Source organism: Glycine soja, chromosome 19, assembly GCF_004193775.1.
Source record: "Glycine soja cultivar W05 chromosome 19, ASM419377v2, whole genome shotgun sequence".
Taxonomy (NCBI): Eukaryota; Viridiplantae; Streptophyta; class Magnoliopsida; order Fabales; family Fabaceae; genus Glycine; species Glycine soja.
Window position 1 is genome coordinate 30,354,605 of NC_041020.1, and position 18,513 is coordinate 30,373,117.

An 18,513-nucleotide genomic window follows, 5' to 3' on the forward strand; every position below is an offset into this window, starting at 1 on the left:
GCGTTACGACGATTGTCGTTGCTACTGGATCCTTCTGATCAATTATTCACACTCCCTTGACTTTCTCGATGCAAGGTACCTGTACCCCCGTAACGTTTGATCCAGACGTAAGCCCACGAGGCCCACTTCTGTTGGTTTCAAGTCCAGCTTCATTTCGGTCACTTGATCATTTGACCTAGTCCATCTACTGGCCAAAGCGGGTATGTTGAAATACGGCCCAATCCTTTTTGTAAGCCCCTTCTCCTTGTGATTAATTACTTGGTTTCTTTCTTCAACCCTTTTTGTCAGCTTCATCATCGCCTCCAAATCGCCACTTCGATACAGTCAGACCTTCGCTTAAATCTCTTCCGTGAGCCTATTCATGAATGCTCTGAATAACACCTCATCGACAGCATGCCTCAACGAGGATGACACCAACTCGAACTACTCAATATACTCTGCCATTGTTCCTCATTGCTAGAGGATCATCAAAACTTAATAAGGATTTTTTGACGACGCACTCTGAAACCTTCCCAATAGTGCTCTTCGAAACATCACTCGTGTAATCCTCTCATTCCTTGTCTCCCACCACTGGAACTAATTCAAAGCCTTTCCATCCAAACAAATCGACGCTGCGAGCACCTTCTCTACTTCAGGAATTTGGTTAATCGCAAAATAACATTCAGCCCTGTATATCCATCCATACGGATCCTCAACCGAAAAGTAAGGTACCTCCAACCTTCGCATTTGATCATTCGCATGATCGCTCTCCCTCCATTCACGATGACCTCCTAGATCTGTCTCATCATGATTTTGACGTTGAGCCAACAATGCTCTCATTTCCTCCAGTAATGACAATCCCATCATCTCAATCCTTCACTCCAATGCTTCTACTCTTGCCTTCATCCTCGTAGATACCATACACACCCAAAGAGGTGCTCTGTTACCAATTTGTTAGAAACCAAATGAATAGAGCACAAAATGAATGTAATAATATTAACTAATAAAACAGTGCAAATGGAATGGAGATTATGCTCCTTACAAAATGTTAAAAACAATGAAAGCAGGACAACCCAAAACGACCCTGCTGAGGTGAGTCACCCACTCACACCCAGTACCAACCAACCTCACTGATTCCTCCCCCTTTTCTCTCTCCTCATGCCTTCCCCCAAATACCTCACACTCTCCACTATTCCCCCCCCCCCCCCCCCCCCCCCCGCCCTGCCACCACCTGTCCCTTTCTATTATGCCTCGATCATTCCCTACTCCCTCCTTTTCCTCCATAATCCTCTTCTTTTCTGCCACTTGTCCTCTCCCCTTTATATGGTTAACATGTTTAAATGAGGGCCTAACAGCTTATAAGCAGAAAAAAAGATGGGCCAATCATATCTTGTTTCCTTAACTTACGCTGTATACCTAAACGTTTACAATGTCTGAAGATGAAACATCCCTTAAAATTTTAACCAAAATTATAAGTTAATAAAGGAATAGCCAGACACAAATACAAGTGCGAAGTATCCAAAGATGGAGCTACAGCAGTGTATGTTCACAAATTCTATCTTTTGTACAACATAATCCATACGAACTACGAAGGGATGCGATGCTTTAGCCTCTAGCCACCAGCCAGTATTGATAAAAACAAGGTTGATGTATTACTTCTATTTTCATTGCAAACAGCCCGAAACATAGCTTACTTTCTGCTCAAACTGCTCCTCTATTGCCATCACAGCCCAAAACTGAATATATTACCTTTCTAGAAACTGAATGCTTCCACAAGAAAATATGCTCCGTCCCACTTATGATGTTAATGCATTAATTTGTGGAACTTTTTTGGGATCAAGATTAAGTATACTTCGATCCTCAATTTATCATACAATATGTGTGCGTAACTTTTAATCAATTTCACCCTCTTCTACATCATTTACAGGATTTGGAATACAGGGTGGCTCTCCTTCCTCCTCTTCATCATCGGCTTTGATATATAATCCTAGTTGTTCCAAGGGGTTACTACTCCCAAACTTGAAACTACCCAGACCATCCTGAGAGTGTGCAGGACTCGTCTCATCTACAGAACTTGGCAATTGCTCAGTGGGTACAGCTCTAAGCAGTTCCAAATCTTCAAGAATTCGAGAATTCTCATTGATTTCAACAGTCTTTTCCATCTGTGCAGATGCCAGTACATGCTCCAATCAAATCCAGAGTAAACAAGCAGATAGAAATATTTTTGGCGAGAGACTGTTATTTACCTGGAGCAATGCTTGCCGTGCAGCTTCTCTCTCAAGCTCCCTTTTTCGTCTGGCTTCTGCAGCAGCTTCTTCCTCTGCCTGCTTTCGAGCATCTTCAGCTGCCTTTGCTTCTGCTTGTAGCCTAGCCTTTTCTGCTAAACAATGAGTTGGATCAACAGAGAGGGTTAGTTATTAGACAGTCAGTCTGGGCAAATCACTTTTATTAGAACACACAAGTACGATGCCTAAATCACCTTTCTTTTGCTCCATCTCCAGTTTCTCCCTTTCCTGGCGCAATTTCTCAGGATCCCCCTTTTCACCCTGACCCAATTGAAGCAAATCAGAATACAGATTCAACAATGATCAGAAGGATAACACAAGTAGAGCAAGTTTCATGGAGCTTAAAAATGCGATTTAACTTACCTGTGTCAGTGTCTTTTCTCGAGCTTTCAAGATGGTATCAAGAAATCGTTTCTTCAATACAGCAGCTCGATAAAGTTTATCAGGGGAGAACTGTCTCTCAGTTGCAGCACTGTCCCCTACAACATTGAAAAGATTATCAGTGTGTTATCATCCTGCATAACAGTAAAACAATATCTTCCAAAATTCACCCACTCTTACCATCTTGTTGGCAATCAGAATCAAAAGAACTTGGCTTATGCTGAGAGTTATCATCAAGTTGATCTAAGCCACTAACAGATTCTGAGCAAGAAATAAAGGGTCAGAGCTAAGTCAGTATAGCAATGGCCAAGAAACTTAATCGTAAATAATATTAAAGAAAAACTAACACAGTTCAAGGCTAGCAAGTAGTAACTACAGAAATATAAACTTATCACAACATTGATAATATTAGTAAAGAAATAGTCCCTATTCCCTAATCCAAGTCTTAAATGTATCAATAGATGGTTTCACATCAAGTCATTGTTACATGAAAATAAGGCTCATAAATAATAATAATAACTTTATATAATAAAATTAGCAGGAACATTTTCATTGCCTTTTTTACACTTCACTTGGGTGTTCTTTCAAATTACTTTTTGAGAATACTGTTCAGTTTCATTCAAGTTTGACAATGTGTATGGAAAACAATTCATTTTAAAAGTTTTTGTTTTTAGTAAAGTTTGGTATTGAACCCTTCTTCACAGGTTATGCAAGCCCTCAATTCTAGAAACTCAAATATGATTTAGGCTTAAATTCCCAAAATTCAGCATTACTTTACCCAAAGCAATATGAAGAGCATATCAAGATCAACTAAACATTTATTCCTGCCAAGTCATAGTAACCCAAGTATTTATGTTGGGGTCATTATAATATTCCATCACTAGTCTGACATGTTAAATGATATTTCTCCAATGAAACTATTTCGGTATTGCCTCAAGGGTTCATTCAATTACACAAGCTCAGTTAAAGCTATCAAATCATAAATGCCACACATCCAACATGTTTTATTGAGTCAACAGAGGGTAATGGCACAGCAAATGTTGGTGTACTCTTAGCTTGCAACAGTTTATTTCTACAATCTGCTATCTTTAATTCTTTACAATGATCGATGATCAATATGAATCCTCAAAAATCTGTTCAACAAAGGGAAGCACCTCAGCACTCAGATCTATGCTAAAAATTATTAACTTGCAGCAGCAGGATTACAGAAAGCACAGTAATAGCATGTATGGTTGACTAAAGATATCCAACTAAGAATCTACAGAAAAAGATATTGCGGAATAAGCAAACCATACAACACAAACAGGAGACAACAATGTGAGGGAAGAGTCAAGTTTTAGTAGTGTAAGTTGACCTCTTTTTCATATTGCAGATCATACTAGATCAACATTAAATAGCACAAAATGACAAACAATTACTCACGATTTCTTTCAAGACTAGCAGCAGCCATGGTCATTTCATCCAACTGAGCTTCAGAACCCAGATTTTCTGGTGCCTGAAGAAGAATACTTAAATGAATTATTATACAGTGTATCAAAAAACCATACACAGGATCTATAACAACACCAGCAATCAAACAATAAAAATTAAGAGATAACTAAATAAAAAAAAATCTCTCATTTAATAATCAAACTAGACCTTTGCTGCATTTGCTGGTCTTGCTTTAACATCATCAGCTTCACTATCAGAAGAACTATCAGAGTCCGTATCTGCAATGCAGACATTATATATGGCCACTAATTAACATAAAAAGCCTTCGAATTAAATATCAAAAGCAAAAATACAGGCACATTACTCCTAGAAATTACTTTGGCCCTAAAACACAATGCAACAGTATCATAAGCTAGCACTACCCATAAAGAACTATTGATGAGGGAAAGAGCCATATCCTTATTGAAAACAAAAAAATGTTACAAAAATGTACAACCAAAATATATACATATACATACATACATATATATGTATATATATAAAATTCTGCAAGCAGTTAGTAGCAAACTTGCGATATATTCAATATTTTTTTCACAAAAACTGACATAATCCTTACATGTATTAGTAAATAAGAAATACATCTAAGTTGCTAAAACATGCACCTAACACAATTATCAAGTGCTACATTTAAATATTGGCACTAGAAAAATACATAGAGCACAACTTTCTCTCCCTAAATAAGATTAAAATTAAAATGACTAAAGTTCAATTCAATTGTAACATCCCAAATTCTTAAAATCCTCTTATCCAAGAAGGAGTTCACGTTTACAAGGTTTAGTTTTGCCTAAGTGGGGGAGGTTGCCATGCAACACACAAAAATAATCGATTACCATTCTTGGGAAATTAGGCCAAAAACCAAACCTCAGGGAGTGCCAGCCAATACACCAAGAGAAACACCATCAACATTTGTTTAGAGGAGAGTAGAACAACCTCTCTTCTAAACTTCAATTGGAGTTCTTGGTAAGAATAATTGGGGATATATGTGTAACCTAATTGCTATGATTGATTTAATTATTTATGGGGGAATGCAATTTCCTTTAGGTTTTGACAAGAAAATTGGAGATATTCCAGGTGGTCTAAGTGTTTGTTTGAAATATTATTGAAGGTTTGTTCTCTAATGGAATTGATTTATGTGAGGGGGGTTGAAAGTCCCATTGTTAGTCATCGAGAATGGCAAAGTTTATTGTTGTTATGTCAATCATTACCTTTTGGGAAGGAATGACAGAATACATTCTATTCCGAGAATAGGATGTGATACAACATACCCAATGTTATCAATGGCGGATGGTGGAATACGGCGATTGGCAAAAAAATCCACCATGCATTCCGCCATAGCATCCATGGTGCCACCATTTAACAACACTGAACATACCTCCATCTAGAATGGGAAAGGCAAATATCTAAAATTTTCAGTATGTCTGCATTCGTGATGGGATATGAGATACCTCCATCTGAGATGGGGAAAGCAGCTATTTGATTATTGAACATGCCTACATCTGGGATGGGGTTGACAGTAGAACACCATTGTATGAAAATGAGCTCATAAACCTTAGTGAATATGAAATCCACACTGATTCCAAAAACCAAAGGGTCAAGTTAGGTGATTCCGGGAATCACCAGGTCATGTTTACAATTAAATGCTTTGGGTATGGATGTCCAATTTTTTAAATCAGTTTTTTCTTTTATTATGAAGTGGATGGTGCATACTTGAATTAAAAGAATTCTTTTTGAGTTTATTTTGCAGATACCATGATTAAGTTTTTTATCATTGGATCAGCTAAGAGCAAACAGAGTTTGCAAACTCCTTTTTTTAAATTGTTTTATTCACTGGGATTATATCTAACTAAAAGTAATGTTTACAGAATCCAGAGAATTAAGACGACATCGGTGAGGAGACTTGGAGACTCAGTATTTCCTTAACTTAGTTTACTTTTAGATTGGTTAGTATTTCATTTGAATAAATGGCCGCTTGTGTCTGAATAAGTATAGTTCTTTGATATGTGGATTAGCATGTAGATGCCCAATTTTGGGTATATTAATTTACTTTCCTTAAAGACTCGTTAATTTGCTATTTTAAATATGAATGAGAATTATTTCAAACCTTGTTTCGAAATTTTAAATTTTGGATGAATAATTTAGATTGTCTTTACTTATTTTTATTGTAACAATAAGCATTAAATCAACATACAGAAAAAATGCCATGACTTAAAATAGCCATCCTAGTAAGATTTAACCATCTCTGCCCTCTGACTTCTCTTTCCTCTTTATCCTTCTAAAGGACAATCTCATCCTAAGAGGTGACATCACAACATGGCTAATATCCATTAACATATATATCAATTATCAAATATGATGAGACTTACAAATCACCCACCGCATGATCCAACATTGAAATGTTAAAACTCACTCCCTTATTTGACAACCAAGCGATTGCTTTCTATATGATGGCCAAATGCAATTCACTTGTTTGCACTTTGCATACATGTTACCATAGACTTCAAAGATTATTTTCTAAAAATACAGTATAACAAATGAGACAACTAAATATGAAATTGGAGCCTAGCTTGAAAGATTATCTAAAGAGGGAAAGTAGAACTTCAAGCAGAAAAAGATATTAAACATAATAAAATGATACTAAATGGTATTATTTTATTGGTAAAATGACATTAATAACTGATTTTTTTATGACTGAAAATTTGAAATTAAAGAAAAAGGAAAATTACTAAATGGTTATTGGTAAAAAGGCATTTCCAATTTAGGAGCAAGTGACAAAACTAGTGATTTAGTTGATAAGTAGTTACTCATCGACCAAACATTTTTAATTATGGTATGGTGGTTACTTGGTCATATATTGGAATTGGAAATATTTTACAGTTTTTTTTTTTTTTGCAACGTCCATAACAAAAGCCAAGGAAAACATTCCTAACCACTAATCACTAAATACTCATGAGATTTTTTTCAGACTCAACAACCACAAACAAGGGACAACCACAGAAAGAGTATAATTTCACGTTTTCAAAAAGTAGACACACTGCACCAGTCATGTAATCCATCAACCATTCACATTCACATATGATATGAAGAACTGAGATTTTTAATCAACTAATTGTCACAAAAAAACAAGGCGGTATTGGTATGATGGTAGTAAAACAAGCAGACATCCCATTTCCCTTTCTCAGCATGTTGGGGCAATCTGCTGAACTCTGAAGACTGTGATAAGTAGTTCAAATTATCAGGTAGCATGCAAAATTTGGAGTAGGTTTTCAGAGTATTTGAAGAAGCACTATTGTGCACAAATAGATATAGATAGTAGCTGCTAGTAGCACAAATGAATGATATATCTTTTGTTTTGAAATTAAGAAATACACAGACGGCGGATCACATAATCATGAATTAATATGAAAATTAAAAAGCATGATATGCATAATGCAAACATATTGTTTTTCTGAAATATCCATCTTACAAAACCATCAACAACAAATGACTGGAGAAAAAATTACAGGTTTAAAAACATCAAAAGGAATTCAAGCTACATTTCGGGGCAACACTTAATTAAATAATAAGATATTTCAAGTGTCAAGTACCAAAATATATCCAATTCCTATAATAAAATCTTCACAGACAAAGGAACCACAGTCACATATTACTCAAAGTATTCAAGAACATCATAGGGAAATTTAAATCTTACTTACCATTTGAGCTGCCTGGGCTTAGGCTTTTGTTCATTCCATAAGTTGTATCCTTTTCAATCTCCACATGAGGATAGCTTGACACAGGGGGCTCATTTCCACCAATGTCCACCTCTTCATCCGCTGGATCATTACCTACAAGTAGAACAAATTTAAATACAACAACCAATACAGTATGCATTTACACGTGTGCACACAGACACAAACACAACACCTTTAAATGGTTGCAATGAGGAATTGCTTGGTCCAGAATCATTCAACACCTGCAACAGAAAACAGATAACCAGAAGTCAAATCATGTGTGTAAGACTGACATCTCATTGTGGAGAAGGAGACGGGTATAGTTCAAACACAATGTGATAAAGGCTTAATTTATTAAAGGGTTAGGTAGCAGGGAGGTACCTCTACTTCACACGCTTCAACTTTTGCTTTGTTCTTTTGCTTTTTTTGCAAAAAGTCGTCCAAAAGCTTGCGTAATGTGAATAGGGTATCATCACTGAGATCATCAATATCAATCTCAATCTCGTCATCACCACATTCTCTACCATTTGAACTATGTTCTTTTAAGAAATCAATTATATGCATAGGCATTTCTCCCAGCTGAGATTCCAATTCTCGACCTAGATCATGCTTCTCTTGATCCGACATAACCTTCTTTGTAGGTGGCATAACTTCAGGTTGAGGGGGTAATGAGGCAATTTTCCTCTTTTTTGAAAGAGGTGCTTGTCTTTTAGTTTTTACACCTTCACTATTGTCAGGGTTTGCAGGTAATGGCAGAAAATCACTTTTTTGCAATTTCTTCTCAATTGCTTTCCATCTCAACTCAAAATATTTATTGAGGGTATCAGCCATGAGATGGACATCATTCCCAGATGGATTGTAGTCCATTGCGTTTGAAAATGTAAGCTTCACATCATCAGCAAATTCCAGTGGGCCAGCATATTCTCCAGAAGCCAACTTGTTTTTTACTGTTCCCAAATCCATGGGACGCTTAATAATAGTGAAATAATCTGGAAGATTCAACTTCACCACATCCACAGGGGTGTTGAAAACCCAAGCATACTGGTGATTCATCAACCGTTTCAACAGCAACTCACAATCTTTCATCAACATAGCATTCGCAGTGGATGGTGAAGCAGACTGGACCGCAGACTCAAACTTCCCAGAAGAACCCCGGTTCCATCCACGAGGCTTCTGATTCTTATTACCCGGCTTCGCTTTATTCCTTGGTGCAGAACTGGACATCGCCGGCTTTTTATCCCTTTCCACTCGATGCCCATTATTCCCATTACTACAGCTAAGAATATCACTGGAGGAGGACAACACAACAGCAGTCGTCCTCTGCTGTTCAATTTTCTTCTGAAGCAGCCGAATCTGCTCAAGCTCGGACCTCAACCTTTGCCCCAGATCTTTTCTATGAGAGAGTGGCATATTCGACAAGGGAACAACTTGCACGGGAGCACCAAACACATCGTGGCGACTCGAATTCAAACTAATACATTTCCTCGCGGGGATACTCGAATCCTCCGAAACCGTAATTTCAGTATCTATTCTTCCCGAGCTACCAGAACCCTCAGATTCACCAGCAGTATCTAGTGCATTTCCAAAATAGCCCCCAGACAGCCTACTCTTTGCCATCATCATGCTCATTTATTCAATTAACCAAAAACCGCAGTTCCTTAACCAAACCTAACGGCCAGGTGAAGTTCAGGATTACTGTTGAAAGTTACACAGTAATTTAATTAATGAAACAAACTAAAAAATCTAATACCGAAATCTTTGCAACTTGGAACCCTAGTACAAAAGGGGAAGACAAATCACCGAATATTAAAGAAGCGAACAAACTCAACAAGTAGGAGAAATTCAAATCCCCTTTTTTATTAACTCTAACAAGAAAAACACTGATATATAACTGGTGTAGGTAATTATTTACACAGCTTCCACCACACAGGTTAACTTGAAATGGAACCAAAGACCCAAATCAATTACCAGCTACTAACTGAAAGCAGCGAAATTCGAAGTCCTTTCTTCGATTCAGAGAAACAGTGAACTTAGACGCGGCGATTAGAACCCGAACTCGGCGAGCTAGGATGAGAGATCGCGGCGAGAGTGAAACCCTAGCTGAATTTGCAGAAAACGGCGACACTTGAGCGCGTTTTACTGAGAGCGCGAACTGAGCCGGGTGAGCAAAGAAGAAGAAGACGAAGAAGAAGAAGGAAAACGACGTTGTTGCAGAGTAAGAGAAGTGATTCAGAGGAAGGTTTGTGGTTGAACCGAACGAGACGGAAGCGAAGAGCAGTTTTTTTTTTTTTTGCTCTGAGCTCAGCTCTCGTCTCCTATAATATAATAAAACAATAATGCCGCCTTCCTTGCAATTTGCATCGCTTGATAAAGAGTCTCAGCCGTACGATGTACAGTTAACGGATGCGATGCGACCTGGGGTTAAGACTTGTGATTGAGACCGAATTTTGGAACAATTTGGTTATTATACACGATTAGTTATAAATTTAATTATCTTTAGGTTTAATTAATTAACTGGTTTTTAAGCGATTTGATTTTTTAACTAAGTCTTTAGACAAAAATAATACTATGATTGATTCCTTAATCTTGTCAATTTTTTGTAATTTAGACTTGAAGTTAGTTAATGACGGTTAAGATTGTAAAAAAGTGATATTTTTTTGTGGTTTTAAAAATTTTAGAGACTCAATTAAATATCAATTAAATAAAATTTGAAAAATTAAGTATGTAATTATAGTTGTAATTTTTTAAAAAGCATTATTGGGAATCAATTTAAAGATAAATATAAAAGAAATGAATAATTGAAAAGAATAAGTGTACAAATAAAGATAAAAAAATAGGTGATTAAAAGAGAAATATTAAAAAATGCCTAGTGTGTTTGTTTGCTCAATTGAGAAAGGAGGAGATGTGTTAAATTGAAGCAACTAAAAGAATGTTTGAATATGTATTATGTTGATGTTAAACAGGAAAGTCACATTTTTTAAAATATAAATGTCAAAGTAACTACGTTGTACTTTTGATCTCCGTAACGTGTGTATGTGTTTGATTCAACTTTTTTCTAAACATATACTAATTGTTTTGAAGTCTTTTGACATCAAAAAAAAAAAAGAGAAAGACTTGCATTAACTAACTTGAATGTGAAGCGTTAGACACATTTAATCAAATGTTGCCAGTTCATTGAAAATATTATAAACTTAAAAAGAAAAATAAAATTAGGTCTAGATTGAATCAGAAAGTCTCTACAAAAGTGTATTATTAATATTTCTCTACTAACTTATTTGTAATATATATATATATATATATATATATATATATATATATATATATATATATATATATATATATGTTTTGGACTAAATATCATTTTTTTATTTATGTTCTAGTGTTTTTGGTTTTGATTTTTTAAATTTTAAAAGTCTCCTATTAGTTTTTTATGTTTTTTAAGAATTTAGTTTTAATTGTTTTCAGTAGAAATATTAAATATGTTAAAAAATGACATGTTATTTGATGATGTGACATTAATTAAAACGATATTGTTTCAAATAGTGTTATTTTGATTCTTTAATATTTTAAAATTATTTGAATTCAATCTATTAAGTTTATAAATGGTTGCATTTTGGTTTTAAGTTTATATAAAACTAGCGTGTAACTTGTGCACATGCACGGGTTGTTTGGTAAGCATTTTCTAAATGTTGATGAACACCAAAATAATAAAGTTAATTAACAGGAAAATGGAGATTAATAGCAAAATGTTGATTGAGAACAAAGTTGATTAACAACAAAATAGGATAAGTAAACATTAATAGAGTTTGTTGGAACTAAAGGTAGTCTAGTTGCTCAGTATCCTCCCAATCCTTCTGCCTCCTAATTATGATATCACAAATTTTTTCATAATACCTATAGTAAATAGAGATTTCATCTCCATCATCAAAATTCATTTCTTCAAGAAAATCGTACCATGGTTGGACAACACCTTTTCTACCAATAACAGGATTCAACTATATAAGGTTTAATTGCAAACAGTATAGATTTTCATTCTCTCAAATGGAGTCAAATTTCATTAGACATTAAAATTTGCTAATTTAATTTGGGGTATTCTTCTTTTCTTTCCCTAAAACATGACTTAATAATAATAATATACATAAGAGAAAAAATACAATTAGGGTATTCTTCTTTTCTTTCCTTACGAAGAAGTTGAACGACCAACGCAGTCCAAGATTATATAAAAAAAATGGCCTAACTTAATGACAAAATTCAAAATTAGATAATCTCAATTATCACGAGACATGACATTCTAGAGTCTAGAAAAGATGAAAAATAAATGCATCAGAGCATGTGCACTCACAATGCTTTTATCTAATAAGCACACTACCCTGTCAAGCAAAATCAGATATCACCAACTGAAACTCGGCAAGAATCATGTTTAAATTAAATGCTTAAAAAATTAAGATGAGTAGAATTTAAATAATGTAGGAAAAAATGGTGGACAACTAAATTGAATTAAAGCTAGCAGCAAACAGTAAGTATGAGATAAGGTTAAAGCCTCAACTGTTGGAGAAGTTGCACCATCATATCCGACAATTTCCTAAAACATGACTTAATAATAATAATAATAATAATAATAATAATAATAATAATAATAATAATAATAATAATAATAAAGAACAATAAATCCCGAAAACAGGAAACCTACATATTTGAAACTATTCTTCTTTTCTTTCCTTACAAAGAAGTTGAACGACCAAAGCAGTCCAAGATTATATAAAAAAAATGGCCTAACTTAATGACAAAATTCAAAATTAGTTCATCTCAATTATCATGAGACATGACATTCTAGAGTCTAGAAAAGATAAAAAACAAATGCATCAAAGCATGTGCACTCAGAATGCTTTTATCTAATAAGCACACTACACTGTCAATCGTAGCATAATCAGATATCACCAACTGAAACTGAGCAAGAATCAGGTTTAAATTAAATGCTTAAAAAATATAAAGCAAAGAATTAAGATGGGTAGAATTTAAATAATGCAGGAAAAAATGGTGGACAACTAAATTGAATTAAAGCTAGCAGCAAACAGTAAGTATGAGAGAAGGTTAAAGCCTCAACTGCTGGAGAAGTTGCACCATCAGATCGTCCAATTTCCTAAAACATGACTTAATAATAATAATAATAATAATAATAAAGAACAATAAATCCCAAAAACAGGAATGTGTTACTTCCCAATTCTTGACTTGAGAAACCAGCAAAAAACACAGGAACTTGAAATCCACTTCAGATTTACGACAGGAAATCTTCTCTGCTTCAAGCAATGTTGCCTCTTTTGACTCAGTCATTTCAAAAGCTTTCTTATCTTCTTCTAGTGATTAAGCTAAAGAAAGAAACTTACAACCTCAAAAATCAAAAGGATAGATCAAAATAAAATTTTAAAAAGTGATTACTCGAGTTCGATTATCATTTATAAGGTTATTTTGCTTGTGATGTGATTCAGACTCAGAAGAACATGAAACATTAGCATTAGGTGGAATGGCGATGGAATTAAATGATGTATTTTGTAGATGAATTGGATTAGAAGATTGAAGGATGGAAGGCCAAAATATTTGTGGAACTGGAAAAAGGTTATAAAGGAACCATGGACCATTACCGGATGAAGGTGTTATCTCAGCCACAGATGACACAGGCTCAACAGGAGTTTTCTCCACTTCAGTGTTTATTGACTTGGCTATCTGCAAATGGAAGATAATGTTGATTTACCTGTATTGATATACTTTCTTTGCAAACAAAAGTTATATTATGCTTACAGATTTCTACCACAGCAAAACATCTTACCTGTGTCTTCAAGTTCTTATTTGTAGTCTCCAAAGACTCATACTCTTTCAAAGCCAATTCTTTCTCCTTTTTGTCAGAAATGCCACAAAATGAGATATGGTGAATGATCAGGTAAACATCAAACGGGATTAAATAAATTGAGAAATTATAAATATCTTAAATAGATGTTTCGTACAAATAAGTGCAACAAAATAAAGAGGAAGTGGAAAAGGAAAATGTTAATAAGATATCAAATAAGAGATAGTACCATACCCTCTTTAGGTTTTCATTCTCTGCCACCAAAGTGACAACTTTTCTAGTTAACTCCTCATACAGAGCCTGAAACATTTTTATATACACAGACATAAAAAGGGGCTAAAAAATTCAATGAGAGATCAATCAACCAGAACAAATAGACAACTAAAAAAGAATCAAAGTTTTTTTTTTCATAATAGTTCTTTTTAAATATCAGGTTTATTTTAAATTTATCATTCACATAAATAATATGGGATTGCAATCTGCAATAACCTTTTACTTATAAAGGAAGACACACTGTTGCTATTGATCAACAATTCATCACAAAATAGCAAAGCAATAGAAGCAATATATTTGCTCTGACTTAGTTCATAAATCACTTGGTTTTGTAAATTAATCATTCATATGTAAAACCTTTTACATATCAGCGTGCACTTTATAATATATTGGGAAGAAAAAATTATAATTAGAAAATAGAAAAGTAAAAAATTAGAATAAAAAATCAAATGTCCGATAACAAATCAGTAGTAATACCCCAAAGATGTATAAGTGCGAGTGTCAATGTCAGAGAGAGGCAACTCAGCAAAGTAGTGGCGCACGGTGCCCAGTAGCACCTATTGGAGTCCCTTGTCCAAGAAAATGCAAACAAAAGCTCTAGTGCTGATACACTTCAGCCTAATAGAGAACATGTTGACCATGAGTGTTGACAGCAATAACTCTTTCCTTGTTTTTGTTCTATGCAAGCACCATCAACTTAATTGCAAGCAATCAATTGGTTAAAAAAAATGAGATGAAGTGTACATAAATATATACATGTAACCACTCACCAAAAATGAAAGGAAGATGCTCAGAAAAAGGGAAAAGAAGGGGATTAACACTTCATAATGCAATGATGTAAATGAAATCATTGAGAGAAAAATATAAATTAAAAACTTCAATAATGTAATATACCTTTTAGAAGATAGTAGCATCAACCTTCAAGAATAACTATTCAGTCTCATGAGAAGCAACCGATTTCCAATTTTGTACCCTTTTATTTCATATCAAGATTGATTAGGCACCAACACAAAATGATTACATACCCTTGATTTTCTTTTGGTGAAACATTTTCTTCTTTGATTAAGAGTTTTTAGACCCAAACACCTCTTTATCAAAGCACCTTGTAAATCAATAAGCTGCAAAGTTAAAACAAATAATCCACATCATGCCAAATATAACAATATCTCTTCAACCATAAAAATCATTTCAATGGATCTTGCTCTTAGAAATTTTTGAACACACCAAAAGATTTGTGGTTCTAATTTTCTCAATTGAGTTGACTTGACAACAATTAAAAAGAGCTTAATTCTATAAACTGAAAATTGTAATGCTTAATTTCAGCAAAAGGCAAGAATATTGACCACTATAGATCGAAGAGTCAAAGATCTTACACCAGCAAAGGGAAAACCATCTCGGGCCTTTAACAAGTGAGAATGGAAGCTGCTGAAAAAAAGAAGCCGACATTGTGAAGCAAGCTTGGTGAGGAACTAATGGGGTATCAAAATACAAATAGGGGTGTTTATGGGAAAGTTAATTACATATCCATGATGTAAGATCCAATTTCAAATTTTAATTGGAAAGTAAAGTAAGCAAATCTTTCCAATTGAAAATAACATAAACATGTATCTTGTAATTTATATTCTTAATTTGAAACTCAAAGTAGCAGACCAAAAATGTAGAACATAATGGAAGGGAAATTAAACTCAAAACCTCAAACATTGACATAATTAACAAAAAAAAAAAAGAACTTAAGGAGAGCTGTTATAGTTACCTCAGTCCAAGGTTAATGATGGTTAGTTGCCAACTATTCTTCCTTGCTAGAGGTGCTGCTTTGATCTCATGCCAGTGGTTAATGAATTTACTAAGCTCCCCGTGTTACAAAATTGTAACCCAATTTAGTCAAAAAACAAACAACATAGAACTGTCTATAACAATGCCAAAAAAGATCAATAAAGCTAGATGAATTTATTAGTCCATGTAATTAAGTATCCCAGGAAACAATATAGAAAGTCCACCCATGTTGAAAATTACCAAAAACACAAGCTAGACCGCTTTACAGAATTACATGCTGCGAATTTGCCAAATAAAAAACAGTAATCAAGCTTGGAATAATAATGTTAATGATCTTCGACAGAGAATAAAAACAATTATGAAATGCAAATTAATAAAAAATGAAACCTACGGAGATTAGCAAATCAATAAAAGATGAAAAGCAAATTAATAAAGGGAGTGGGAATTAGCAATAAGGGAAAGGGCCTTACACGATCAGTATCCATATCCTCTGTAACCTTCGATGGTCCCACGAATCTCTTTCCTATGGAGGAAAACGGTGGCAGCCTATTGAAAAAGATAGAAGGAAAGGAAAAAAAGATCAGGAAAGAAAAAACCTTTGCGAGTAAGATGCTGTGAGTTGCAAAGCTTGCATGCAAATCCAGATAAGTAAGCACGAAGGAAAATGCAGGAAAACTCGTAGAGTTTCCCATAAAACTCTGAACAAAATCAGTATACAGCAATGAAGCAGCCATAAAGACCACAAAAATATATAAGCAAAAGATCATGTAAAATTACATGCAACGAAAAACAGTTATCAAAAGAAAATTCATAAAAGATGAAACCTGATTAGGCGTTAAATATCCACATTTGTTATTCAGAAACTATAAACGGTGAATTTCAAAAAGAAAGAAAATTGAATTGGAAATGAGAAGAAGAAGAAGAAAGGAAAAACCTGAATTTGAGCAATAAAGGAAGCTGTGGCATGTAATTGAGGTATGGCTTTTTGCTTGCTCCGGCACCAGCTCCCTCAACTTACGCGTAAACAAATGAAGAAAGACAAACTGCAGGTGTCAACAAATGAAGAAGGAAAAAATACATGTGCCAACAAATGAAGCAAGGTTAAAATGACCATAAATCCAGGAAAAGGAACAGGTGTCAATTTTGTAAGAAGGGGCACATCAATAATATTTCTGGGGTTCTCTTTTATAATATAGTAGATAGATAATAGATTAGATTTCAATTTCAGTAGTATACTCAGTGTCCGCCACTGATAGGAGATGACCTTGAAAGAAAAGTCATTTAAGGTGCAACTACTCTAGTCTTGTATATATTTATAAAAAAATTGTCCATCTATATATTTTTGAAAACTGTTCAGCTTGCTGCCACGTGTCAGCTACTAGATAGTACAAAAATATTTTAGTTTTTGCTTCTCACTTCCATTTCATTGATAGTTTCATAGGAAAGAAAATCAACAATACAAAAAATTATAACAAATATCTCTCTATACAGCAAACACACAAACCCCTCAAACATTTCATATTGTCTTTGGGTTAAGTAAGCAAGAGACAAATTCTCCAAAATGATAATGAAATATTAAATCAGTCATATGGAATAGTATTCCGAAATGATTCAATCACATAATGATTTTTACCAAAATATGAAAGAAAAACATATATTTTGAAAGGGATCTTCATAATTTTGTGAGTATGGAGGCAAACTCATGCATAGTAACAAAATAAGATTTTTATCAGAAGGTTGCAGTTTAAATAGAAAATTCGGATCAGAGGGTTGCAGTTTGAATACAATTAGTGTGTAAATGTTGAAATTAGGGAAATAATTAACTAAATACATACCGCAAATCAAGCATAGTAGTTAATGAAAAAAATTTCTTAAAAAGATAATAATTAGATCTTAACAATATTTTGAAATAATTCAAAAAACATAAGACATATAATTAATTGGCATAAATATTTTTAATTGATTAAAATGATTAATTAATATTAATTGGCACAAATATTTTTTAATTGATCCAACACTTAATTAATTCAATTTAAGTTGTAAAAAATATTTTTGGTTCAATTTAATTGGCACTGATTAGAGAATTGTTAAAGTTTTTTTTGTCAAGAATACCTTAATTGTGGAAAATCAATAAACATGATTTGATTGGAAACCATAATAATATTGCCACAACTTTATAAATTCTAAAATTAAATTGAACCGAAATCAAATAATTAAATTCTAATATATAATTATTACTATTACTGTACGTAACAAGTTCAATTATAAAATAAAAAGTAAAGATTTGTCCAATTTTTTACGATTAAACACTCAAATCTTATTTAAAAAAATATTTTTAAATACAAAATTATTATCTATTTAAATATAAACTAGAAATGTAAAATACAAAAACATAAAATTTTATATAATATTATTTATTTAATTAGAAATCTTTCTGGTTAATAATTATCTTGTATAAAGATTATAAAAAATATTATATGCAATTGCAAGTAGGGGTCGGAATATGCCAGATCAGGCTTTGACAGGCTTGAGCCTAGCCTACGATAAATTTGAGGTCTAAGTCTGATCTATAGCCTATCAAAAGTTTTTATTTATTTTGGCTCGGCCTGGCCTTTTTAGAAGTCTGGCCTGACCTGATAGCCTTTTTAAAAGTCTTCTTCACAATAAATATTTAATATTTTATGGGATAAGAACGTAATAGGAAAGTTAAAAAAAGGAAAGTCAATCAAAATAATGAGAAATATAAAAGGACACATGACTCACACCTAAATTATAATGT

General features: G+C 33.7%; 1 protein-coding gene and 1 long non-coding RNA gene across 5 annotated transcripts; both read right to left on the bottom strand.

Annotated features, from left to right (window-relative positions):
- Positions 1–1,354: 1,354 nt before the first annotated feature.
- LOC114400710 (transcription factor GTE8-like) lies at positions 1,355–10,334 on the bottom strand. 2 transcript variants are annotated; one of them, XM_028363306.1, is made up of 11 exons: positions 9,815–10,334; positions 8,228–9,541; positions 8,040–8,088; positions 7,829–7,960; positions 4,284–4,354; positions 4,068–4,140; positions 2,826–2,906; positions 2,628–2,743; positions 2,459–2,525; positions 2,226–2,359; positions 1,355–2,141 (listed from the first exon to the last, which is right to left on the bottom strand). In XM_028363306.1, the coding sequence occupies exons 2-11, from the start codon at positions 9,473–9,475 to the stop codon at positions 1,872–1,874; spliced, it is 2,241 nt and encodes a 746-aa protein (XP_028219107.1). In that variant the 5' UTR covers positions 9,476–9,541; positions 9,815–10,334; the 3' UTR covers positions 1,355–1,871. The 2 variants fall into 2 exon arrangements, with proteins under 2 accessions (XP_028219107.1, XP_028219108.1); XM_028363307.1 differs by lacking the exon at positions 9,815–10,334 and having other exon boundaries at positions 2,226–2,356.
- Positions 10,335–11,581: 1,247 nt separating this feature from the next.
- On the bottom strand, positions 11,582–16,896 carry LOC114400711. 3 transcript variants are annotated; one of them, XR_003663991.1, is made up of 9 exons: positions 16,669–16,896; positions 16,205–16,280; positions 15,715–15,804; positions 15,335–15,386; positions 14,439–15,079; positions 13,923–13,988; positions 13,671–13,736; positions 13,486–13,567; positions 11,582–13,212 (listed from the first exon to the last, which is right to left on the bottom strand). It is a non-coding gene; the product is annotated as an uncharacterized LOC114400711 (long non-coding RNA). The 3 variants fall into 3 exon arrangements; XR_003663990.1 differs by having other exon boundaries at positions 11,582–13,567; positions 14,439–14,579; positions 14,856–15,079; positions 15,335–15,383; positions 16,669–16,882; XR_003663989.1 differs by having other exon boundaries at positions 11,582–13,567.
- Between the last annotated feature and the right edge of the window lie 1,617 nt (positions 16,897–18,513).

Coding starts and splice junctions, on each gene's coding strand:
- LOC114400710 (XM_028363306.1), bottom strand. CDS start 9,475: ATGAGCATGATGATGGCAAAGAGTAGGCTGTCTGGGGGCTATTTTGGA. Junction 4,355..7,828: donor AAGCCCAGGCAGCTCAAATG/GTAAGTAAGATT, acceptor TCTGCATTGCAG/ATACGGACTCTGATAGTTCT. Junction 2,360..2,458: donor GGAGATGGAGCAAAAGAAAG/GTGATTTAGGCA, acceptor CTCATTGTTTAG/CAGAAAAGGCTAGGCTACAA.